Source organism: Lichenostomus cassidix, chromosome Z (genome assembly GCF_008360975.1).
Source record: "Lichenostomus cassidix isolate B80296 chromosome Z, HeHo_3.0, whole genome shotgun sequence".
NCBI lineage: Eukaryota > Metazoa > Chordata > Aves > Passeriformes > Meliphagidae > Lichenostomus > Lichenostomus cassidix.
Genome location: NC_139511.1, coordinates 27,996,716 through 28,023,168, shown reverse-complemented (window position 1 = coordinate 28,023,168; position 26,453 = coordinate 27,996,716). Strand labels below are relative to the sequence as shown.

Below are 26,453 nucleotides of genomic sequence, written 5' to 3'. Positions count from 1 at the left end.
TCTCCTGGGCTGATGGGAGAGTTGGAACAGCTCTAGAAGGTGGCTGTCTCTGGATGTATGGTGCAAATTGACAGGGAGTAAAGTAAGAGATGGCATTAGTAGGTGCATTGATACAAATGGCGTTTGTGGGGAAGTAGCTTTTATAAAATGCGCATGACTGCAGGCACAGGTCCCCAGCAGGGCTGGTAGTGGGGCCATCCAGCCAGAGGCCTGGCTGGCCATGACTTGGTCTGGCTGAGCCTTGAGGCCCCCCTGCTCACCCTGTCCCAATGCTGCACCACTGCTCCCAGGAAGGAGTTTTTCCAGCCGCAGTCTCGGTGCTTTACAGTGTCCTGGATCCCCAAGAAGATGTGCGCACATCTTGTGGGATTTCCCAAAAAGGCAGTTTGCCGAGGCGCCTGGCAAGGACAAAAGGCAGGCTCCAGCGTGTCTGAATCGTTGAAAAGAAGGAAAGACCCTTCGGGAGCAAATGTTGCCCTTGCTGCCGCCCTCCGCAGCGCCCCGCAGCTGCTCTGGGGATGGACAGAGCGCGCTCGCTATCCCGAGTGCGGGCGGAGGGTAAGGACCCACAAACCGGGGCTCGGGAGGGGGCCGAGCCGGGCGCAGCTGTTCTCTGCCGGGAGGGGCGGCGGGGCTGGCCCCGCTGAGTGACGGCCGGGCCGGGGCCGCGGCCGGGCCGGACCCCCGCCCCCGGCAGCGGCGGAGCCGGCGCGGCAGGACGCGCCGCCCGGGCTCGGCACGGCTCGGCTCGGAACGACTCGGCTCGGCGCACGGGTGCGGTAAGCGGGCGAGGGGGTGGCGGGCCCGGCCCATATCTGGGCAGAATGTTTGGCCGGCACCGGGCGGCACCGGCTCGACAGAAATAGCGGCGGCGGCCGCCCCGGTCCGGACAGCGCGCAGGAGAGGGGACGTCCTAGGTGCTGGGTCGCCCTCCTTCCCTCCCTGCCTCCATGCCTGCCCGCATCTCTGCCTGCTTGCCAGCACACTTGCCTGCCTGCCTGCCGGGAGCCGTGCCCGGAGGTGGTAGCACTGCGCCGGGATGCGCGGAGCTGGCGGCGAGCGCTGCGGCACCCGGTGCTCCGCGCTCGGGGCGGCCGTGTCCCCGGCGGGCAGGCGGTGATCCCGGGCTCGGGGCGGCCGTGTCCCCGGCGGGCAGGCGGTGCTCCGGGCTCGGGGCGGCCGTGTCCCCGGCGGGCAGGCGGTGCTCCGGGCTCGGGGCTGCCGTGTCCGCGGCGGAGGCGCTGGGATGGATGCAGCCGGCGGCGCTCACGCGTGTCCGCTGCAGATCCCGGCGGGGATCGGGGGTGCTGGCACGGTGAGAGGAGAGGGCCTTGCACCGTGCTGAGCGGGTTGCAAAGGGCAAGGAGAGTTCTTTTGTTTTGCTGTTGCAGTTGTAATCCGGCGAGCTCTCCTGGGAAATGGTTTTCCAGAAAATGGATCACTAAAAAGCTGTGCTGGTTTTGTAAGGGAAAAGTGGAAATTAGCAGGGGGAAAGATTCCTTGAAGCCGTGCGATGTATTTTCCATGGCTGTACTTTCTCCAGCTTGAAATAGTCACTTCCTTGATTGAAAGGCACTGCCTGTCCCGAAGATAACCTTTCTTCACTCAGATAGACACAGCTTCTGCTCCCACTCGTGCCATCCTGGTGTGCTCATCTATCGCCCTCTGCTTTTGAAATGGTCATGGATGGTTTATTGGGAAAAATCCATTGCCCTCTGCTCCCTTCAGAGCCAGCTGCTCTATCCTTATGTGGAGGTCTTCTCTCCTTACTTTACATCTTTCCTTGGGTATTGAGCCAGAAGAGTGCTCAGTGCTCAGCCACGTGACTGAGGTTATTTTTTTTCTCTTTTTTTGTATAAAATCCCTTTTTCTTGTGTGACCCATCAGGTCATGCAGGAGTGAAGAGTGACTTCCTCATTTCTCATCAAAGAGACAAGATTTGTGCTGAGAGATGGCACCTTTTCTCGGACTAGCTGATAGATCAAATAGTGGACAAGCTTTTTGGGCACACAGCCCTTCCTTCAGGTTATAGTAGTGAGCTCTTAGTCTTTTGCCCTCTTGAACGGAGGAGCTGGGGAACAGCATTAGAGCCAAACACCATCTTGCTGGCACTGCAGTGCCCAGAGCCAAAAGCTTTTTGCAGTGTTGTAGAAGTGTGCTGCTGTCTCTTGACAGCTTCTGTACCTGTTGCCCTAATGTAGATGCAGCTGGGCATTCCAGCAAGCACACTGCATCATAAGCTCACTGCTTCTCATTTCAAAGTCTCTTCTGTTTTTCCCCCTGTCATGGCTCTTCCCCCACCCCTCCTTCAGCATTGCATTGTTTTCCAGCCTGACTCATCTTGTTCTTCTCCACACACTTCTCAGCTGTGGTAGTCTGCTGCCTTTTCTCCAGATACTGTGTTTTTGCATAACATTGGAAATATGTTGCCTGTCCCCCCCACCCCCCTTAGTGTATTTGGGAAAGTCAAACGGATATGGAAACAGTCTGGCCTATCTCATTACTGATTTTCTTTGCCCAAGTTTTACTTTCATTCACCCAAAGAACCATTTTATTTATCTTTACAAAAGATCCTGAGTTATCCTTTTGTAAGAAGCACCAGTCTCCTGTTGCCAGATGTGTAGCTCACATTCCCCAGTGTGATGTGATATTAAATGTAATGTTTGCAGATGAACTGTTTTACTTTTCTGTGTGCTGTTTCACTATTTTTCAGGTGTGTGGAGTTTTTGTGCAAGCACAGCTTGGGGGAAGGAAACTATGATCTGCTTTCTGATTTTTTTTCCCTCTGTAGTTGAAAGCCATTTCCAAACCATGAGCTAGGAAGACTTTGTCTTCACTTCTCTGTTCAGGCAAAGACCTGCAGACAAAATGTCTTTACTTGGTAAAATTTACCAGGCTCTCAGAAGAAACAGGATGTAAAGTTGTGTTCCATGACTCCATGGTGCTAAATGCCCCCATGGTCTTGGGCACACGGATGCAGCTCAGTGGGAAGCTCAGTGATACTCTAGCCCATCCCCAGCTCACAGCAGACCTCTCCTCACACAGGGAAGTTCTGGCTTCATATGGCCTGTGTCTGCAGATCCCAAAGATGGAGAAGCCACCTCTCTGGAGCCTTGTCTGAGAGCTGCATCACCCTCCTGGGAGAGAATTCTTCCAACGTTTTTCATGGTGAATGAGAAGAACACGTAACAGAGGCTATCCTGGGTCAGATCAAAGTCTGTACATTCCAGGATACTGGGGAGAAGCATGGAAACAAGGCTGCAGTGGTGCTTCCCCAGAGCTCTCCACCATTCAGGCACTGTGCAGTTTGGTTGCTCTCCCAGCTGGAGCTCATTTCTTTGTTTCTGCAAGACGCCTTGCATGGTCGTGTGAGGGTCTTGCCTTTGTTAAGTGTCTCATTCCGATTTGGTGCACACTGCACACCACATACTCATTGCTGCTGGAACAGTACTCATTTTGTTTCAGTGTTAATTAAGCACCAACCTGTCTAGGGCTTATTAGCTGCACCTTAGTGGGGCATTTCACTTCCATTCCCTGTGCTTCAGCCATGCTAGCAGTGGGGTGGGATCATGCACACAGACATAGGTGTGTTATCAACAGCTTGCTGTGCTTTGCTTCTGGCAGTCTGGCAGGGCTCTTTTACAGGACATAGTCATTCCCTGTCTGAGGATCTGAGGCACCACTCAGTGCAAGACAGGAGCCTCTCTGCTCCTGTGTTCACATTGCACCCGTCAGGTTCCCTGCAAAACCAGAGTGTGCCTCAGAAACAGGGGTGTCCATCTGCGAACTGAGAGAAACTCAGGCAAGAAACCCAGGATGGCTTTTCAGAGGAGATTGTGCTGGCTGTGAAGCTTCCAAGTGGAAGGGTTCAAGTTACAGAGCAGGAACTGAGAGCACAGTGTCACTAATGACCCAAGTGTGCCCACATGCTTTTCACAGGGATTAGTGATTAAGCAATAGAGTGCATGCCAGGTGCATGAGAGAATCTCACCCCAAATAGGAGAACACATAACTGTGTTTACAAGTGTGCTTTAAAAATATGTAAAGTGAGGAGATACGGCTGGGATGCTTTGTGTTTGGGCTTTGGCAGATGTTGGCCTGGTCACCAAACATCCAGGCTATTTGCTAATGATAAAGACCATTTGGTAAGAGCCAGTATTGAGTTGTGTGGCTTGCAGGCTGTAGGGGTGTTGACAAGAGGAGGGCCAGGAGATACAGATAGTTTCTGGTTAGGAGTTGGGTGAGCTGAGAAGACGACTCAGGAGAGTGCAAGCAGTGTGAGACTTTGCTCAGCACAAGTGGATAAAGGGAGAGGTCACTTACCTCAAGCACAAGGAGCCTTCTCTAGTGTGTGCATGACCTCGGACAATAAGCCATTTGCTGTGGAGCTGTCAAGTGCCAGGATGGGAATGTCAGCTCTGGCATGAGGGTATCCACAGGAATGAAGCAGCATCATCATGAGTAAGTCTTGCTTGTGTCCTCTTGAACTTCATTGCTGCAGGGTTTTGGGTGGTGACAATAACTCCAAAGAAAGTTACAATGTTCTGCATGTCTGGCACGTCACTTGGAGAGGCAGAAGTCGTGTGCTGTGATAGACCCAAAATGCCTTCTTCCAGATGTTTTCTTTCAAATAGTAATTTAAGAATGAGATTCTAACAGCTGCTGGTTGGGAGGAAACCTAGACCTTCCTTGGAGAAGTTTGAGTTTCCTGAAGGGACAGCAGATTTGCTTTTGGATTTCCATAAGCATGAGCCTCTTGCAGGGAGGCTGAGAGTGCCTCAGTCTTTCTAGCTGACTTGCCTGGAGCAATGAGAACGTGTGCTCTGCTTTCCACATCTGACATGACAGAGCTTCTCACCATCTGGAGCATCCTCTGTCTTTTCTCTGTCTGCTCTCCTCATCCAGGACATGAATTTGTGTTTCTTCTTCTTTAGAAATGCTTTCTCTTCAGGCAGCATGTGACTCACTGACTGCAATTGGATCCCTCTGCAGCCTTCCCCTCTCCAGGGCGAAAAAGCCAAATCCTCTTTCTTTCTTCAGCTTGGAAAGACCTGTCTTCTACTAGGGGACACCAAATTGCACACAGCATCCAGCTGCAGCCTCAGTGGTGCTAAACAAAGGGTCTCCTTCAGATCTTTCACGTGGGTCTGCTGACTTGACACTTTGTAATGCAGCTTGGTCTCCAAGTCCGGAGCAGAGTCTATAGAGCCTTTTGTAGCTTTAACAAGAGTTTTCAACGTCTTGTACATTCAAGGTAGTGATGCAGAGCCCAAGCAGGCCAACAGTGTTTGATGCTGCACCCTGGGTTTGTGATTATGGCTTGTTAAAATGATGCTTTCCTCTCTGACTGAGAAAATGAGATCTGCCTGAAAAGGGATCTACAAAAGTGTGCAGGAGACCATTCCCTTAAAGGACTGGCCTTAGGTATTTATCTTCCTTTCATTTCTTTGAGCCAAAGACTTGACTTTTAGGGGGAACAATATTAATTTGAAGTGAGGTAAACTTTTGAACATCTGTACTTCAGGGCAGGGCATGTGGTCACTTGCAAGGCCAGAGCTGCTGGGCTCTGGTTGTATCTGTGAGAGAAGGGACTGTGGCACCCAGGGGTGATGTTTGTACCTCAGTTTTGGGAGGAGACATTCCTGTAGCAGCACACCTACACTGACTTCCCTCATGGGCAGGGTAAATAGTGATAGCAAGCACCCAGCAGTGAAGGATTCAGTTATGTATGGCTGCGTGATGACACTGGGGATGGATCCAACTTCTCCTCTGCTCTGATTTCTTACTGCATTTTGCAAAATTCACATAGATTCACATTTTTAAATGTGGTCTCAATAGGAGCTGATGTGCATCTTTCCCTTTGGTGCTGCTGGATCTGCATCATTTGGTGGTCAGTTCTTGAAACTCCAGGGAATTGGTTATGTTTGGTTGCCCAGCGGCTCAAAAAGCAGGGTGGCCATGGAGTCAGGTTCTTGCACACCAGCACCCAGGTATGTTGGAATGCAAGCTCAGGGTTGAAAGCTGTCCCATGAGGGGCAGAATCAGCAGAGACTCACTTTTTGGTGGTTTGATCTCCTTCATCCCTACATCCCCACTGTGTCTGCTCCAGCTCTACACGTGTAACAGCTACCTCTTCTCCAAGTGCTTCTGGTACCACTTGCCCTCCCTTCAACCACCCTGCAAGTGCCCCAGCTCTCCTCCATCTCCTGACTGTGAGCCAAAGGAGATCTCTAGGATGACAGACCCTTTGCACACATGTGCAGCTTCCCAAGAAATTAGGGTCTGAGTCCTGCATGAGATTTCATTAGGAATAGCTAATGGCTTTAAGGTTTATCAAAAGACTGACCACATAAAAATACAGTTTCCATTTAGGAACAAGCTGGAGCTGCTTTGTTCCTCTTATCTGCACAGCATGCATCTCTGAATGTACACCTGGGTGACTCACTGAGGTTTAAGTGTATGCACAGAAAGTACCTAACTCTCTTGAGTTTATAGGAAATCGTCACTTGAGATATGTATAATTCCTCCATCAAACCCCCCCCAAACCCTGGCATTAAACTTTAAAGTTATGCTGCAAATCAAAGAAAAGAAAAAAGAAAAAAAAAAAGGCAATTGTAGCAAATACAGAGGGCTTGGTTGGTATTGATTTGTTTTTTTATACTGCAAGAATAATAGTTCTGAACTTTGACTTAGGTTTATTCTTAAGCTATTAAAAAAAAACCTCATAAAACCCTGTGTGAGTCAAACTGTTCTCAAGCCATCCCTCACAACAATAATTCCTGCCTTCACTGCTCCTTAAAAACAGCTTTCATCCTAAAAAGAATTCTGCCTTCAAACTTGGCAGTTTTTCCAAGAACCATCAATATCTGTGCTGGTCACGCTTGGCTACCTCCTTATCCCAAAACCCAAGCGCCTTGGTCTGCTTTCACATTTCAGAGCACAGAAAAAGTTTTGTGGTAGATTTGAGGGTTGTCTGGGGCAAGGATGTTAATTTTTTCAGCCATGTCTCTCATTGTATGGCACAGTACTTAGAATTCCCTTCCTCCGCCTTTGGTGGTTGTTTGGAGTGGCAGTGACTAGGGATGCACCATACCCTTCCACATGCTGAGCCTTGGGCATGGTGGCTCCATGCTGCAGCCTTCACCAGCCACCAGGGCTGGCTTGGGCTGGTACCAGAATTTACCCCTGGAAAGCCCTGCACCTTCGCTGAGGTTAGTTGCTCTTTGTCCCAGCGTGTGTGTGAAAGGAAGTGCTGTCTGTGCTGTCCTGGTGTTGGCATGCAGCTGTGGCAAGACGGTGGGCTGCCTGGCACAGCGTGTGCCAGACGTGTCACACAGCTCGCCTGACACAGCACCCGTGGTTTTCACTATGACATTTTTGTATTTTCTTGGAATTTGTCTCGCTGCTGTTCCTGTCACTTTACCCAGTTCTTTCTCATTTGTTCTTTTTCCTGGGGTTGTCAGATGGCTGGGGGATGATCCAGCAGACCCTCTGACTTGGCAGCAAGGGTGCTGCTCTGCAGCCTAACCCCGTTGCTGCCCTGCTCCTGCCCTCCCTGCCTGCCCACCTGAAGAGCACTGGTGCCTGCCCTCAGCTGGGGGTGAAACACAGTGGTCCAACCTGGGCCACTTTCCCAGACAGTTTTCTGCTGTCTCCCAGTGCAGACATTGGTCCTGCTCTCAGGTTTCGGTAACCCAAAAAGGTTATGGTGCTGCAGGAGGGCTGTACCAGTGCAAAGCACTGTGAAAGGATTATTTCCCGTGTCATACAAAATGCTTTTCATTTTCACTTATTCTCAGCATCCATTTGTTTGTTCAGTATTTTTGAACCCTTTAGGAAGAAACTATTCCACCCCTTCACAATCACAAATGTTGTCTTCTTTTGTTTTATTTTCTCATATTCATGGTGAGAGCAGTCTTCCCTGTAGATGACCTTTCATTATCTCCCATCCAATTTAATTTTTTTCCTTTAACAGTTTTAATGGTCGTTGTGTATTCAAACCTGTGTGCTCTTCAGACTTACCAAGTGCAAGTGCTTGGGCTGTCTTCCCACGTGTCTGAAAAGTACTTTGAATAAGGAGACTTAATACCTTGCTATCTTAGTAATCAATATGAATTTCAATGTTTTGAGGACTTCAAATTGCAATAGTGTCAGTCCAGTGTAGTTTTTGTATATTGCACATATATTCTTTTGTGATGTGTCCTTATTGATTTCTGATTGAATGCAAAGCGATAGGTTTAATGAAAAAGTGAGAACTCAAGTTGTGCTGAAGGATCTTGTTGTTTAGTTTGAGCTCAGGTGAAGGTGGGACCTATGTTAAACTGTGCTTGTACGTGGCACAAGTCAGGGAGAACTGTTTGTGGTGGGTGTTTCAGTACTCTGCATAAATGAAAACAATTTTACTTAGTAGAATTTACCTGCTTTCTTATCATAGGCAGTACAAAGTCCTCCTGCCATTTACAGCAGATGGGCTGTTTTGCTTTTTCTCCCAGCACTCATTAGCAAGATAGGGTAGAAGAGGCCTGGGATGTGGAGATAAGGGAGAGCCAATGAACATACTGGTCCTGGAGGCTGTGCTGGAGGACACGATGCTGATGGCTGGTTCTCTGGCTGGGGAGAAGCACAGAATGTCCTGCTGCCACGGGCAAGGCTGGTGCTCCTGATGAGCACCCAGTGTGCTCTCTGTGGCAGCTGTACAAGGAGCCAGTGCTGTCCGGCTGCACCAACAAGGCTGGGAGGGCACTGCGCCTGTTCAGGGTATGTGGCAAACGAAATTCGCCCCACGGGGATTTCAGCTGTGTTTCAGCAGGCTCTGCACCTGTCCTCAACCCTCAGGGCCTTTGCTATATGCAGCCCCAGCTTCATATCTCTGCAAGATGCTTTGAAACCTGAAGCGTTTTCCAGAAGCATTGCCTGTGTGCACTGACATCCGATGTCTGTCCTGCATTTCGCCTCTCGGTGCTGACATCTCTGTCCTTCTGGCCTGAGGCAGCAAGGTCAGCCCTGCAGGGCTGTGCTCTGGTCCCAGACAGGCCCCTGCTTGTAGACTAGCCTGCGTTCCTGGGAATGGTCTGTGGCTACCTCTGGGAATAGTTGTCCTCATGTAGCCAAGACAGAGATTGCCATGTGTGTGGCAGGTGTGGGTATTTTAAGCCATTACAGAGAATTTAGCATCCTGGGATGGGTTATTCTCTGCCTTCCTGCCTGCTCCAAGCTCCAGCTCCACAGCAGAATGGTCAAACCTGTATATGGCATATGAAATCCAGACTGTCGTGGTTCATGCACTGCAATCTAATGCCGCAGTGGCACATCTCCAGATCTGAGCCCAGGCTGCTTTTCTAGGATCTCCTGCATCAGTGTGCCTGGGTAACTGCAGTAAAGGCTCTGCCCTTCTCTGTGCCCACAGGAAGGCCAGGCTTGCAGGGGCTGAGCTGCTGGACATGGCTTGTAGGCTGGCTGGTGTGTGGCTGCTGCCTGCCAGCCATGCAGCTCAGGGAGCCCTGCACTGACTGCTGCAGGGCACTGATGAAGCACGGAGTGTGGGGTTCCTTCTGCCTCACTCAGCCAGACCCACTGAGCCACATCGCCCCTGCTTCCCCTTCACCCTCTTGGCTGCCCCTGGCTCCAGTGCCCACAGGTTAATGGTTGCTGCTTGGAGCAAACCAGCCCAATGAAAAGCTCATTTTCACCCTCTCAGTTCCCAGCTGAGGGAGCTTCAGGGGCTTTCTCTCCCATCAAGAAGGCATTGTCTCCTGGTGCTTCACCTCCTAAGTGGTGAGTGGCAGGAATGCGAGTGATGCAGGAATTGCCACCACACTAGTGGGGAACCAAACGTCCAACCAGATGACAGCTCTAAATTTAAGGGCCTGCTGTTGAGCAAGCGTGTGTGCATTACTGTGCCCTTTTGTGACCAAGCTAAAGATAATTTTCCTATCTGGAGCAGCAGCTATGTTGTAACTTGTATAAAGAAACTTCTCCACTAATGAAGAGTGGTCATAAGAGCATAATCTGTCCTGAGAGGACAAGCAAAGCTGGAGAGATGTGACTCAGGTTAGGGCTCTAATGCTCTGCAGGAGCTGAAAAGAGACCATTTAAAGGAACTCAAAAGATGTCTGGCTCCTTAAAAAATGCACAGGTCTTGGTGGTATTGTAATGTAAATGTCACTCAGAAGAACAGCTAAACTTTAAGGAAAGTCTCTTTAAATTATCTAGGGTTCAGTATTCTCTGCAAAAACTGAGCCGAAAAAAATGTAAGCGTACAGACAATGTTGTGGACCAGGAGACTGTCAGCAAAAGAGCAGACAGTTGTGTATCATACTGAGTGTACCGTTAACCCACCTGTGTCTTTTAAGCACATTGACCTTTGTCTCTGAGGTCTTTTGCTTGCAGAGGTCTAGTTACAGGCATGTGATTGTGTATAGCATGTTATATTAGGAGACATAGGCCAAACCTCGGGGTCAGCAGGGATTATCTAGATAGACCATTCACTTCTCTTCTTGAAGGATTGGTTTAGAACGTGCAGTAGCACACAGGTCAGCTGCTTAGCTGGCAGCAGTACAAACGTGTTCTCTCAGGAAGGTGGGTCACTAAATAGCACATTTAACTGGCAGCCTCCTGAACCTGAGTGGATAATACTTCCTGATCTCCTTGTGGCTTTAAAACTTTAAAACACAGGAAGAAGTGCATACACTGTAGCCTCGTGGAGGTTTTCAGGGCTCAGAGGTACTCAGTGGTGCTACAAATCTGTTTTCCTATCCGGTGACAGTGTTCTCTGGAATGCCATGTGCGGAGCAGCGTTATTGGGGGCTTGTAAGGACATCAGAGCTGTATACTTCATGACTTCTGATTTATTGTCCTTCAAGGAAATAATGCCCAGGACACTTCATTAACATCTAGCTCTGCTTGCAGAAAGACACCTCTAGCCAGGGTTTTGTGCAAAGAATTTCCTCAGTCCTGCCCCATAAATCCACGATGAGACAGTGTGCCACCGGAGTTGCGCCACACTCATGTCCATGGGCCATTATGTGCATGTAGGTTGTGGATGGGGGGCCCTGAGCAACCTTTTGAAATCAGCTGTGCTTTAAGCATAAATCTGCAGCTCTAGGGTATTCAGTGTTCCCCAGCCAGGTGGGTTGCAGAATCATGCTTCATGTGTCCAGTGTTAACACTTCTTGTTTCTATATCAGGTTCTGTTTCAGCATAAAAGTGAGATCCACGAGACTCCTCTAAGATGTCTTACAGAAAGGAGCTAGAAAAATACCGAGACCTAGATGAAGATCAGATCCTTGGAGCTCTGACAGAGGAGGAGCTCAGGAAGTTAGAGAATGAACTGGAAGAGCTGGATCCTGACGTAAGTAATTTATAATTGAGATGCTAGATAGTAACTCTTAGTAATTGTGTGTGAATGGGCTGCATTAGTAATCTGTATTTCAGTGGGATCCTTTGCAGAGCAGGTACTTGGTGCAAGAATGGAAGAGACTGGCTGCAGATGAGCAGAAGAATTTTTTGCCATTGGAAGCACAGTCTACATGTGTGTCCTTGTTTCTGTTTTCCTGCCCTTTTCCAAATGTGATAAGCAACAGTGACTTGCAGCACCAATATGAGCCAGAGCTAGTGCAGGGCAGTGATCCTGTGGAAAATGGATCTTTGTTTCTAACCAGGCCACCTTGGAGGGAATGTTTTGTGGGTTGCTTGGTTGGAGGGTTTTCTGGGGGTTTTTTTGGTGTTTTGTAAAAAACTTCAAATGGTCTGTATTTTCCTCCATTTAGGCAGAAATCCAAATCCCAGAGTTTTGCAAAGTGGGACAGTTTATTTTTAGCGACCTCCTAACATCAGCAGGAGCTGCACATACGCAAACATGGAGTCTGCTGGTGCCAAGCTGGTGAAAGGTTTTTGGAGCCAGCACTGTCCTGTAGCAGGGGATGTGCTGAGCCAACTGGCAGGCCTCTGGCTTACGGCAGTGTTACTCGAGGAGTTTGGGCACTGCCAAGTGAGAAATTGTTCCTGCAACATGCAGTTAGTGTTTCTGGAGTAAATGATGGGTGGTGTCGATTGCATCATCAGTATTTTTAATTGCAATGCAGGAAAATATTTGAGAGCTGGCAAGCTAGCTCCCAGGATTAAGCGTGTGGGCTGGTGGGCTGGTTACAGCCATCTCAGAAGACACAGAGTCAGGCAGCATTCTGTGAAAGATGCAGAAAGGTAAAATAATTATGGACATCTGTCAGTGCAGGTGCAGTCTGCTTGAAGATTGCATGGTTGCCTCTCACAGCATGAAGCCTGAGGAAGCAAGCTGTCTCCTATGCCTCCCTGCTTGTGCAATTCACACACTTCTCTTCTGTTGCCCTCCAAGGTTGCCTGGGTCTAACTGCTTCCTATTAGTTATTTTCCTTCCAAAGATTTTCACTGATACAGATATAAATTATAATGAACTACTTTTATCGGGTAGATCTGGAAAAATCAGTGTGGTGTTCAACATCACCTTGGATGTCTTAAAAAGTAAATGTTGACTTCTATCCAGTAAAGCTTTAAAGAACATGCTTAGTGTCAAATCTGGGAATAGCCTTACTGCATTAAGGCTGTTCTATATTTAAATATAAGCAGGTGTTTACGTGCCGTATTTGTCAGGCACGAACCAACTTCCCATGGTGGCTTATATGACTGAATAACAAGGAGGTAGTTAAAAAAAGGGCTGAGGTTCACAGGGGTTTTGCTCTGCAACCAAGTGACCTTCTCTGTGAGACCCTCTCTGTAGCTTTGTGATGGATCATGAAAGGCAGAAGAGACCACTGTAACTCTCTGGTCTGCTCTGTGGAAAACCGTGAGATTTAACTGAACTGATTCTTATTGGGACACATGGGGCACTGTGGGCACTTGGACAGACTCATATAGTGGGGAGAAGATGGGAGAAGATTCTGAGAGCCTCCAGACAGAAAGGGCTGCAGCTGATGTTGCAGAGAAATATCCACTTGGCAGCGTTTGAAACTGAAGGGGGGAAGGAGCATCACATGTCTTGGATGATGTGGGAATCAGTGGTGCTGTGTCGCTGTTGAGCAGCTAGCAGAGTAAAGAACTCAGTTCTCAGTGGCAAGAAGGAATGACCTTTATTGTTTTGATTTCATCATATATATAGAGTTTTCAAAAGTCACCCAGATTGGTCAGTCAGAAACCTCCCCCTAGGCCTGATTGGCCAGGCCTGCACCGTCCAGATCTTGGGACACTGTTTTTAATAACATCCAAACTTTATCTTTATTTATAAAACACAAAAAGAATTCTCATGGGAAAGACCTGTGCTAGCCACAGTGCTGGATGAAGATAACCTTTGACACGAGGAGAACCAAACTGTCCAGCAATGTGGAGGAAGGGTGGTGCAATGAGGGAAGTGTAGAGGGGAGAGTGTTTGATGGATGGGGATTATGGCCTGCAGAGATAACCTGTGTTTCTCCCCTCCATGTCTAGAATGCACTGCTGCCGGCAGGGCTCAGGCAGCGGGATCAGACGCAAAAGCCACCAACTGGTCCATTCAAAAGGGAGGAGCTCATGGCCCACCTAGAACAGCAGGCAAAGGACATTAAAGACAGAGAAGACTTGGTTCCTTTCACAGGCGAAAAGAGAGGTATGGTCATTCTTTGCACCATGCTAGGTGTGTCACAATGAAGGCACAGTGGGCGCAGAAAAGAAGGGTTGTGTCTGACCTGTATTGATAAAACTTCTTTTTCACACTACTGGGGTGGTGAATCTGCTCTCTCTGCTGTCTAGCCCCAGCCCAGGCTGGCTGATAAACTGGGGTGTGCCCAAGAGGTCCCTGTGTTTGCTGATTTGGGCACCTCCTGATACATTGTTAAGTGCTGGACAGAAGTTATACCACTGTGCAGCCTCTCCCCATGCCATCAGGCTCTGGGAAAGAATTCGTCTCGTGTCCTCTCTCGTTCCTCCTCTGCCCTGTTCTCCTGTGAGCTCCTCATGCTATGGTCCATGTTTCACCATTGCCTTTCACACTCCATCCCAACACTCTGAGCTTCTCACCACAGAGAAGCTACACAGCTCTCCACAGCTGTGATGAGTCACAGCAGTTCCCATCTAATTTTCATCACTTCTTGACAACCCCAGCCTAGTCTCCCAGTCTCCTGCAGGTTGCGTATTTGTCTCTTCCTGCACTTTGCTTTGTGGGAGCTGCTGCATTCCTGCTCTGCATGGCCCTGAGGCCTGTGAGCAAGGGTTTTCCTCTTTTCCTTCCTGCCCTTCTGGCATCTTTTCCTGTTCTCTTCATACATGACGCATTATCCAAGTGACTTTCCTGTTCCCATTAGAACTCTGAATATCATCTGACATGGGACATGGTGTGGTCCCTGTCTCTGCATTCCAGGAGCTTCTCAGCAGCTTTTTTCAGGTGTTGTGTCTTCCTCCATACCATGATCCCACTGCAGTAGAAGATCTGGTTGTACATTGTTCTTGCTAATGGTTGCCCTGTATCAAAATAGAAGAGCATGAAAACGTGGGCATATGAGCATGTTTCCTAACTGAGGTCTTTCTGAATGGTGCCTCTTACTGACCTACATGGCTCTTAAAAAGAGCTTGTGTTAAATATGTTCATTTAATAAAACCTGTGGTGGTATTTTTAGAAGTTTTAAAGAAGTGTTCCTTGAGAGAAGTAAATGAGTAAATTGAGTGCCGTCAGGAAGACTGGTTTGGTACCTTTCAGATGTGCCCCAGTTCAGTGTTTCTTACCCACCTGGCTAGCCCAGAAGGTAGAATCAGTGTTCTGCAGGCAACGGAGGTATTTCAGGCATTTTGAGTCTGCAGCTTCTTGTCTGACCTCGTCATACTTGAGTCTGTTGTTATGTCAAATGTATTAAACATATTTCAATTTGTAACATGCTATTGAGAGAAGACACTACTTATATTGACTGTGAGCCATAGATGGTAAATTACATATTCACAGATGTGATGAAGCTGTAAATAAATCATCATGTTCACAGTTTGGAGGGTGATTTACTAGTATGCCATGGGAGGTGCTCTCCCTGGCCATGCTGCTGGGCAGGGTGGGAGTTGGGGTGTGCAGATATACTGTTAGGACATAAAATGTCATGCATTGTCATTGTCATGTATGCACCATTTAATATAAAGTTCCATCTTGCAACAAAGCATGACTTATACAGAAAACTTGCTAAGAATTAGAAATTAACTTAAATTGGATAATTAAAATTATGCTAGAATTAAATCCCAGAAGTTTTGATAACACTGAGGTGTCAGAAGGAGTTTCTGTGTGACAGCAGAATTAAGTTTGCCCTGTTTCTCCTGTTCCCTGCTGTTGTTGCACACACCACATGGTAAATACAGTTTGCCCAGCCATGCATCTGATGGGACAGGGGTCCAGATCTCCACACCAAGCCAGGGCAGACATTTTGCTACCAAGTACCCAGAAGATGCCTGGCTGTGCAGGCAAATGACACTGCCTATTTTTGTGAGAACAGCTGTGTCCCAGGAGGCAGATTCCTGCCCTCTCTGTCAGGGTGGCAGCGCACAGGCAGGAGATGGGAGCAAAAGGCTGTTTATGGCAGCCTCCATTTTGTCCCAGGGGAGCCTGAGGTGCAGTTGCTTCTTCCTTGAGGCTAAATTTAGCCCCTTCTTTCTGCATATCCCTGAACAGCAGGCTTGTTCCTCCCCTTTGGTGCTGCTGACTCTGGTTTCAGAGAGGTGACAAAAATAGTGCTGGCTGGCATGCCAGGCCAAGCCTTTTGCACTCGCTATCTCTGCAGCGATCCTGGACTATTTTAGGGGAGGGGACTGCTGCAAAATGTTCCCAGAGCCCTCCTACTCCTGTCCCAGCAATGCTGGGTTCACACAGAAGACTGCTCCCTGCTGTGGTGTGTTAAAACATCACAGGCCTCTTCCTTTTCTTTTGGGCAGTCACAGGTGGATGCCCTGTTGTGAAATCTCAGACCTGACCCTTCTGCCTCCAAGAAGAATCTGCTGCCCATTGGCTGTGTGAGTGGTGAGGATCTGGGAGCAGCTGTCCAGGGCAATCAACACTGTCCACTGCCCCATGCCTCCCCGGGATGCAGCCAGCTCGGGCAGAGAAACAGTCATGGTTTGCCCAGTGGCCACCATGGGGAACTGGCAAGGAGCCCAATCCATTCAAAGCTCCAGCCTCTTGTCCATGTGGGGCACCCCCCTTAGGAAAAGGCCATGAGCAAGCATCTAAGATGACAAGTTTGCATTACCAGCTGGACCTGTGGGTTTGCACCTTTGAATTGCAGGGAATAGATCTGTTCTCTGGCCTTTTGCTGTCCAGAGAGATAAAGCACAAGAGTTTCCATCTGGCATGTCCTTTGCAGCAAGACTGAGCTAGACCAGCTGCCCTAAGCCTGCTGCTCCTTGCATCCCCTTTGTTCCCCAAACCGCTCTCTCTGCCTGCTGCCAGACCACTCCACCAGCTCCTTTCCACCCTCTTTTAACTAATGTGCCATCTGCCCTGCCAACATGCACTTGGAGTGGGCAGCAGGAGGTTTCTTGGGGGCAGGACTGGTCCTGCACAGTGCTGGGTCCAGGCTAGTGGCCTCTCTTGAGTGCTGGCAATGCTTCACTCCTTTTATGCAGCCTTCAAAGTGAAGACCTGCAGGGTCAGGCTGTGCATGGCTTTCTGAGTGCTGTGCTGTGAACAGCTGTGATCCTGCACCAATGTGCTGTTGGGTTTCCGTAGATGCTGCACTGATGGAAAGGCTCAGCTCCAGGCACGTGCCTCCCCGTTTGCATCACAGCAGGGACTCAGACCAAGCTGATGGAAAGGGATTCACGGTCTCCTCTGATTTTTCTCTTGTGCCCTCTCTGTTCTTTCTACTTTTCATATCTCCCACCATGGAAATGTGTCTGCACAGGTAGCTGTGAACTGGGTGCTGTAGCTGTACTGAGAGTGACCTCACTTTGCATTTATAGGAAAAGCCTGGATTCCCAAGCAGAAGCCAATGGATCCTGTCTTGGAAAGTGTGACTCTGGAGCCGGAACTGGAGGAAGCCCTTGCTAATGCCTCTGATGCAGAGCTCTGTGACATTGCTGGTAAAATAATTTCACAATAACTGGGGGCTCAACTTGTTCAGCTACTAGGGGTTTTTTTTTGTTTGTTCTTTTGTGGGAAATGAGCTGTCGCACTTTTTGCTGTTTGTCTAAATGCTGTAAGTGCTTAGAGAATTTATTTGTTAAAAGACGTTACTCTCAGCCAATGTGATTTAATTAGGAGTGTGGACCAAAGCTGGAGGGAGAAGAAGGATTTAACACGGGAACAGTGTGTGGTTTGATCTCTTCTTCTGTCTCTGCCACTGACTGTTGCTAATTCCAGCCTGTACATTCAACAGCACAGCTTTCTTCAAACCAAATATTTAGAAACAGTAAAGACCCAGTGGGAATGTGGATTTCTTGTGCAACCTATAAAGGAATCTGTCAGGTTATAGAAGTCTTTCAGTGGCACTCAGGCCCATTGCTTGTTATGGAGCTTTTTCAACACATTTTACATGGTGGATTTCTTGCAATTGGTGTGGCCAGTCAGTCAGTCAGTCAGATGACGATGTTGGTATCATGCTGAAGCCCACCCTGGCCAAGCATTCCATCTCTGGATTTTGCCTTTTTACCATTAATCCTAGAGTCTTATAAAGCCCTATCCTATAAAATCTGCCTTTCTAAGCTCCAGATCCCTGCAGCAATTATTGTCACAAGGGAATGTTCAGGGCAGCTTGTTCTACAATTGCTGGGAGAATACACTTAAATGGCAGCACGAGTACTGATGTGATACAAGCTGTGCTGATATCTCAATATTGATAGTATCAGCCTTGCTCCTGCCTGCTTAGCAAAGCTCATTTAGCAGGAGCTTGTTTTGCTCCTGCCTGTTTAACAGGGATCATTGTGAGCTGTGGTGTGTTGGCCATTGACAGGGCCAGGAGCGTGGCTCCCAAGTAGTCCTGCAAGGGCTACCATGCCTTTGGTCCAGTGAGGGAGGCAGAAATTAGATGATTTAGTTCTGTTTGGTGCTTACTGTGTATTTTCCAAAGGAATTCACTTAGAAACAGTGGGCCTCTCTTGTCTACCAACACAAACTTGAGCCCCCAAAATCTGTGGTCATGACAGCAGATCCTTGCCTCTCTCTGCAGCACAGACATTCACACTCCTGGCTGCTGGAGAGATTTCATTGTCCAAATAAGCTGATTAGGGGAGTATCTGTGTTCCCAAAATGCTGAGCCTGCAAAGTACTTTTCCAAGCTGTGTTGGACCCCTGAAAATTCCATCTGCAAGAAAATGGCAGAGAAGAAAGCCAGCTAAAATACAAGCGAACTCAAAGTGCCCAACCTCACTCTGATTTTCAGGTGGAGACTGCTTGGCTCTGTGAGATCCAGTTGGGGATGTGCTGAGGTCTGTGGGGAAGTTCACTGATGCACTGTGCTGCTGGCTGTCTAGCCTGTGCAACCCAGACACAGAGTCACAAAGAGCTGTCACCATAACAGATCCTATTCATGTCCTGGGCTTCAAGGATACCTTTTGCATGTAAATGCCAGCCCTTCTTGGCCAAAGCAACAGAGCATGGTGACAGACTGGTGCCAACCAAGCCTAAGAAGTGCCTTTGTGGTGGCATGCTTGGATTTTAGGGAGAAATTTATTCTTGTCACAACTGTGTCTATCCAGAGGTCAAGACTTGTTTAAATGGGTCTGTTTTAACAAGTACTCACTTGTCTGCATTTTTCTTCAGCAAGTCATATAGCTATTTAAAAAAAAAATTGTTGATAAAAAATCAGTTTATTTTCAAACTTTATCTTTCTGTGAGTAGCAGGGTTATTTTCAGAAACAGACTCTGCCCAAAAGTTCCAAAGCCATGGACTTCCTACTGGTCATTTGCAGCTGCCAGGATTGTCACCAGAGCCCCCAGACATGGTCCAATGTACATTTGCATATTGGCTTTGCGGTCTTGAGAGACTCAAATGGGCTGAGTGTGGCTTTTGGGCTCTTACAGCATTTGAATTGTGTTCATACCACCACTCTCTACGTTTTAAGAGATGTACATTTGGCCTGACAAATTGGCCTGACACTCTCAGGCCAGCAGAACTTTAGCTTCTCACAATGTCACGTTCCAACTGTACCAAGCTCACCACCCCTGCTTCTTTTTGAGTCAAAGTATGTGCATTGCCACAGTTCAGGTGACAGTCACCTCCTGTGTTGCTGCCTTGGGGTCGGTTTGGCTCCGTGTGGGACACAGCTCATCTCCAAAGCTGTGGAAGTGTGTGGCATGTTCCCACTGAGCAAGGCTGACGAGGATGTGCAGGCTCCTGCTGAACTGGCCTTATACTGAAGCCTACCAATGGCATTTTTCTGTGTTTTACCATCTCATTATTTTCATGTAATGCTGAGTCAGGTAGGCTACAGGGAACCCTTGAATGTTTGTCTGTTTGTTGTCCACAAGATGATGTTCCTCTTCTCCTATGGCTAATGGTACACTGGAATAAACAAGGGAACACATTTGAGCATTGTTGTATATTTATGTCAGCCAGGGGGCTTTGTCCTGCCTTTGTATGTTCTATGCTTGCACAGGGAAAGGTAGTATGCTGTGAACTCCCATGCCTGGCAGCATCTGTGTCTTTTCCTGGCTCTGGAGCCTGCAATAAGTCATGTTCTCCTTTTCATTTTCTGTAGCCATCCTTGGCATGCACACCTTGATGAGTAACCAGCAGTACTACGAGGCACTGGGGAGCAGCACCATTGTGAACAAAGAAGGGCTCAACAGTAAGTGATTTAGAGTGGTAGCAGGCTGCAGTATTTGGCTTTGAAGCTGCTAGCAAAGACGAAGTGGTAATTATTTTTAGACTGGAAGCTGGAGCCCTGCATGTCAGAGCAGCCTGTGATTGCTGGTGCCATGTCTGGTGCATCCTTGCCCTGTGCCAGCCAGTGCAGTCTCAGCCACTTCCCTGGTGCTATCTGGGAGCCAGCACAGCCATGGGGACAGCCCCTTGCAGGCAGTGTGCCTTCTGTCACTCAGATTTGGACCTTGACAGCACACAGCAGCAGGCACTGGTTGTCCTGTGCTGGCTGGACCCAGTGGAGGGGCCTCTCATCTCGTGTCTGTTTGTCAGGTCATGCTTCCACCTCCAATGCTTCCATCTCTCCATTCCTGGAAGAGGAGGAACACACTCAGTGAAAAGATAGTGTTGCTCAAGGTGCTTTCATTTTCACATCTTGCTTTTCATTTGCAGGTGTGATTAAGCCCACAAAATACAAACCAGTCCCTGATGAGGAGCCAAATTCAACAGATGTGGAGGAAACTCTGAAACGAATACAAAACAATGATCCTGACCTTGAGGAAGTCAACCTTAACAATATCATGGTATTTGCTCCTTTCTACCTTCCTCTCTTAGTAACAAGACTCAGTATCTGATACACAGAAGGCAGACACTGCATCTGTTTTGCTGCTCAGAGCAGTATCATAACACTGAATGTAGCCAGACAAGAAATACCAGCACTTCCCATCTCCATGGTGGGCAGCAGAATGGATCGTTACCTGCTGTGGGACAAAGGCATGGGGTTGGTAGTATGAGAACTCCTCTAAGTGCCTGGAAGAATGGAGCTGTGTCAAGGGTAGTTTGGGAAGACCCAAAACTGGCTGTCTGGTTAAAGCCATTTTGGGTTGCTTTAATGATTTAGTCAAGCATAGTTGATGGAGGGATGTTGATGTGTATCATAAGATGGTGGGAGGAAAAAGGCTTCATAATCCAGACACTTGCCATGAAAATATGAAGAAGCCTCCCTTCTTGCAGTTGGCCCTGTCTGTCTCCCACCCATCCCTTCTGTGGGGGTCTTTTACTTCTTGTAGAAAGCAAATCAGGACATAGCACCACTTCCTATGTTGCCTTTGGGACACATACACATACTAAAAAATAAAGTTCCTATTTCATGGGGCCTGTTGAATGATGACATAGCTTAACAGCAAGAACATTGTTAACTTGATGTGGATATTAAAGACATTTTTGCCATGCTACCTGCACCTTTCTGAAACAAACATTTTTTTACTTGCATGTATTTGATTCAGGCTAGTGAGCCTGTCCCTTGAGGACACAAGGCTGATGATCTGGCGGGCAGGCACTATTTCTGTGTGTTGAACTCATGAATTTGGGACGGTGTTTGGAGAACTGGAGAGTGACAGCAGAGATTCTAAGATGTTGACTGGTGCTGTGTTATGGCTCTGCGGATGACTTTGAGTATAGATGATTCCACATGGTGGGATCCAAATGGTGTGGCAAGAACTCCAAGGTGAGGATGCCACTTACAATTTTGGGTGAAAATTTTCACATCTAAAAACGGTATCTAAAGTGCCTGATAAGTGAAAAATACTCATTTTGAAGGAATAAGCAGCACAGATCTGTTTCTGGGCTCAGGCATAGCATGGCAAATGTTAGCCTGAAAGATGCTGTATAAAGCAGTCAGAAGTGTCTGTGATTTGTGTTACAAGGAGATAATTTCAGGCCTTTCTGGATCAGTCATGTAGGCGGAAGTTTTCTGAACGTGACATGAATGTGTCTCAGTGCTGTCATTCACATCAGAGAGCACAGGAGCAGTGCTTTGTAGGCTCTCAGATCCTGGTTACAAACATCCTCATAACGCCTGCATTCCTAGGTAGCTGAGTTCCTGGGCAATTAAAGAGCAGATATGTGGCTTCAAATCAAGGCAGTGAGCTTTCCGCAGAGAACAAAAAAAGATGAAGACATTGTCATACTCCTTAGACCATGCTGGTTATAAAAAGAGAACTTGTGAAAACATTTATCAACCCCCTCCTGAATTACTTCAGTGCATTTGGTAATTTGACCTTGATGAGAAGTGAAAAGTATCTTTTAAATGTGTTGCATATTTATTGCATACAGATGACGGCCTAACCCATGCTTTCTGCATTTCTTTTCACAGAATATTCCCATACCAACTTTAAAAGCTTTTGCAGAAGCACTGAAAAACAACACATATGTGAAGAAGTTCAGCATAGTTGGGACACGGAGCAATGATCCTGTTGCTTTTGTAAGTACTGTGGGCTCATCATCTCAGTGTTGTGCCAGGAGCTGTTCTCGGGCAAGGTATTTTCAGCATTACTGACTGACTGCTTCAGCACCTCGTGTCATGTTTGGCACATTCCGCACCTCTGGCTGTTCAGTGCAAGTGTTTCGGTTTCAGGAGCACTAATGGAAGCCAGGAACAGACACACTTTGGTTCTTTCACTTCATTTTTCATCTGTGGAGATTTCAGGGTGCAGTCCTTTAGTCCCATGCAGTCTCATATTTGTCCTCTAGGAGTTCCTGGAAAAGGAGCGTGAGGCAAGAACTGGTGCCCTAACAGCATTTCCTAAATGCAGTTTGTCTCTCTCTCTTGAGATTTGTTTTTTGTGGTACAAAGGTGTGCCAACCCTCTGCTCCCCTCACACATGTCTGCTCCAGCTCCCTCTCATATATTCTTTGCACAGATGTGTGCAGAAGCAGAACTCTGCATGTCCTAATGCATGGCCTCTGTAGGTGATAAAGGGTCTTTCTGGCTGCTGTGAGTGATCTGAAATATCAGTGGGGATGCAGAGAGAAGCCAGCCATTCTGCCTAGCCTTTGTGCTGCTTTCCAGGCTTCATCTTTGCACCCTTCTCCAGCACCACTGCATTCAGTTTTTCCTCTCAGTCACCCACGTCACCCCTGCCTACCTACCAACACGCACACATGTGCACACCAGTTACCTGCTAGAAAAAGAAACTTTCTGGAGGGCAAATACTGCCCTTACATTATTTCAGGCACTCTGCACTGGGGAGAAAGCATGTGCAGGCAGGACAGGTGCCATGTGAGAGCTTGAGGGACACTGTGCTGGGCTAGGTGAGCTGTGGGGCTAAGTGCTGTGGGTGCAGGTCAGCCCTACCATGTGAGCATCACCTTCTGGTCCTTCTGTTTCATGATGCAGATGGATCCTCCCTTGCAGTTTATATGAAGTGAGATGATCTAATCAGGTCTGGGGAGTTATGAGTATTCCAGCCCGTTCTGGTCTCACCTACTAAAGGAAACTGAAATTATTAATAGAGTTGTGAGGCTGCTTGGGAAGACACCTTGGATATGGAGCATCCCCTGTTGCTCACGACAGAAGCTCCTCTCTCTGCCTACTGTAATGGGAAGCATCTCAACCCCTGCAGGGCAGGCAGGGACTCATCAGAATGCAGGCAGGGCCAGTGCTGGCCAGCATCCTTGTCATCACCATGCTGGCTTTAGAAGTGGGACAGATAAGCTGTCACAGGGCAGCTGCAGGTGTGGACTGTCACCTTTTGAGGTAGCCCCAAGTGTTTGTCCATGTGAGGTTCAAGAATCCCCCTGCAACAGCAGGGAACCCCCTTCACTCCACAAAGAGCACTTCCATCTGGTGGCAGCGGAACTGCTCAGGATGTGGGATCCTCCTGGACTGCTCTGGAGGTGAGGGGAGCTGAAGCCCTGCTGTCCTGTGGTGCTTTGTCCCTGCCTGTCTGACTGCCAGCTCTCCCTGCCCACCTCTGTCCACAGGCCCTGGCAGAAATGCTGAAGGTCAATAACACACTGAAGAGCCTGAATGTGGAGTCAAACTTCATTTCTGGGTCAGGGATCTTGGCTATTGTCGAAGCGCTCGAGGGCAACACATCGCTTGTGGAGCTGCGCATTGACAACCAGGTAAAGGCTTGTGGGTGACAGCTCCACTCAGGTGAACGTGGCCTCTGTGGGGAACTGAGTGTGCCTTGGTACAGAGGCTGGAGCAAGTGTAGCACCCCAAGAAACCCAGAGCTTCAAACAGCTGAGCTATGGGGAACCTGGGGACAGCTGACTGGGAGACCAAAGTCCTAGTTTCTCCAGATTCCATTAGCTGCTAATCTGTCCAAGAAATAAAGTCTTTGGGCAAAAGGACTTGTGGGAAAGTCTGCTGGAGGAGTTGGAGCCACTTGGTTGTAGCGAGTGTACAGGAACAGGCCAGCAGTTTGTTTTCCCAGCTCCAAGTCAGAAATGTCAAATAAGCACAGGCCCAGAAAAAGAGGGAAAGGATGGAGACTGCAGACCTAAGTGCTTGCTCTGAATCTTCCTCTAGCCTGCACAGCTTGTTTTTCTGTTTTCTGTTTTCAAAGAGTCAGCCCTTGGGCAACAAAGTAGAAATGGAAATTGCGAATATATTGGAAAAGAACACCTCCCTGCTGAAGTTTGGGTACCATTTCACTCAGCAAGGTCCCCGGCTTCGCGCCTCCAATGCCATGATGAATAACAACGACCTGGGTGAGTCAGGCTGGCTGCAAGCCAGGAAGCATGGGAAGGTCCTGTGGGCACTTCCTGGTGGGATTAGGGCAGAACTGCTCATGTTAAAGATGTGTATGAATTAGAATGTGCCTCTTGAAGGGCCTGATGCTTTGCCCCTCAAGGAGGAAAGCAGCCTTCACCAACTGGTTCCTTAATGCAGGTGTTGTCAGCTAGGGAATGGGTTGTGCTCCAGACTTGGGAGACACAGCACAGCTAAAACTCCCAAAACAGACAATGTTTTCTCAGTGAGTATTGTTGGGAAAGAGCAAGAGCCACTGATGTGGCTCGGTATAGGCTGTGATACACCATGCGGCACACGGGTTATGAGCTGCTAGCATTTGTGATTCCTGCCAACTGCTTGTCTTCTTCCAGCTTTATTCACACTTTAACAAGGAGATGAAAAGTAGTAGAGTTGAACTTTGACAGCAGTAGGATTTGACCCATCCCCTTCAGCAAAACGAACTGTTTCTAGGGATACGTGGGAATCCACGTGGCTTGGAGTTATCTTTATACCCTCAATGAAGTGATCAGAAGTGCTTGTGAAGCAAAAAGTGGGCAAGTCTGCAAAATGCCATTTCAGCCAAAGCACGCAGCAGATATTTTCCATTGCTCAGCTACAAGCTGCTGTAGAGCACTGGAAGCCAGGCCAGCAGACCAGTGCTGAATGCAGCTAACACACCCACCATGCTGTACTCAGCAGCTGTCATATCTAGGCAGATGATAAATTTGTTGTGCTTTAAAAACAGATAATAAAAGTCACTTGCTTCAGTCTGTACTGTGCTCCTAGGAAGCACAGCCAAGCATAGGGGTATGTTCCAGTTCTTCAGGGATCACACAAAATACTCAGTATTCACTGAGTTCACTGGGTATTTATTCTGCCTGTGGTTGCATTCCTGGTCACTCAAGCACTGCACTGGGAAAGGCTTGCTATTTTCTGTCCTTTGGAACAGAGTATGATTTTTAATGACTCTGCATCACCTGGCTTTCAAAGGAATCAGCTCAAAGATTCAAAATCTAGTATTTTGATTGTTCCTGCTGTTAAGGGGGTGAATTCACAACTTGCCTTCCATGTAAGAGTTGTGTATTTTGCCTCTTTGACCAGTAAGATCTGCATTTTTGGTCTGATTTGATTCTTGTTTGCAGCTCGTATTCATCGATCTGATGGTCTCTGGCAATAGCACCTCAGCTCTACAACTGGACAATGTATAAGTAAAGAAAAACTTTATTTTCCTCCCTGTCAGCAATAGCTCTCTGCTTATGCTCCACTCCAGTGTTCTTGCCTATCAACTGATGCTACCAGAACACGGTTTTGGTCCCATAGCTTCTGTTCCCTAAGATGCTCTGTGTGAACCAACTGTGAAGTTATATTCATCCTCATGAGCTAACTTCTGCATCCTCTTTACACGTTTTTGTTCTGGGGTTTTTTGCGCACCTGCCTTGTAAAGTCATGAGTGTATAGCTGTGAAGAGGTGTGAATCAACTTTTACAAAGACAAACCATGAAATATAATTAACTACAGAATAAGGGAGGTAAGGCTGAAAGTAGCTTCTGGCCTTAAACATTCATAGGGAGAGAAATCTCATCTTCCTTGATTTTACTGTGTAAAGTAAGCCTGCTGCTTAAAGCAGGAATTCAGAGCCTGATGCTATCCTCTTTCTTTCCTGGCAGAAAGCACATCTCTCAGCTCCTTTCTACAGCTGTCTAAGGCAAAGTCTGCCATCCACATTCTCCTGTTGCCATGACTGACTCCTCTTTCTCTTCTTTTTCAGTGAGGAAGAGAAGACTTGCAGAGGTGAATGGGCCTATTTTTCCCAAGTGCAGAACTGGAGTGTAGTTCCTGGCTATGGAGGTCATTCCTGGTGATCTGTGCTATACTGTGGAAATCTAAAGGCAATTAAGTGCCTTGACAGAGTATTTGTGGTGCCTCTGTTCTGTTTTATGCACTAACAGTTTAAATTAAATAGTGGCTTTAGTTTTTATGAATATTTTATCCAGTAGGACTGTTGATGTTTTCAGTAGAGTTGGACACTATTCAAACCAACCTGTCAATTTTATGCAATCTCAGTTTAGCGTACAACCTACTGTTAATGGGGATTAATTTTTCTATAAACTTACTGCACGGTGTTTCATAAAGTTAGGGTGTGGTATGCATGAGTG

At 47.8% G+C, this 26,453-nt stretch overlaps 1 protein-coding gene across 4 annotated transcripts; it reads left to right on the top strand.

The window, feature by feature from the left end:
- Nucleotides 1-540: 540 nt before the first annotated feature.
- On the top strand, nucleotides 541-26,279 carry TMOD1 (tropomodulin 1). 4 transcript variants are annotated; one of them, XM_085043549.1, is made up of 11 exons: nucleotides 4,103-4,461; nucleotides 11,187-11,350; nucleotides 13,459-13,615; nucleotides 16,936-17,055; nucleotides 19,672-19,761; nucleotides 20,229-20,359; nucleotides 21,931-22,038; nucleotides 23,541-23,684; nucleotides 24,131-24,275; nucleotides 25,440-25,505; nucleotides 26,066-26,279. In XM_085043549.1, the coding sequence occupies exons 2-10, from the start codon at nucleotides 11,231-11,233 to the stop codon at nucleotides 25,472-25,474; spliced, it is 1,050 nt and encodes a 349-aa protein (XP_084899675.1). In that variant the 5' UTR covers nucleotides 4,103-4,461; nucleotides 11,187-11,230; the 3' UTR covers nucleotides 25,475-25,505; nucleotides 26,066-26,279. The 4 variants fall into 4 exon arrangements, with proteins under 4 accessions (XP_084899674.1, XP_084899673.1, XP_084899675.1 ...); XM_085043548.1 differs by lacking the exons at nucleotides 4,103-4,461; nucleotides 25,440-25,505 and adding an exon at nucleotides 541-558; XM_085043547.1 differs by lacking the exons at nucleotides 4,103-4,461; nucleotides 25,440-25,505 and adding an exon at nucleotides 621-779.
- Nucleotides 26,280-26,453: the final 174 nt, after the last annotated feature.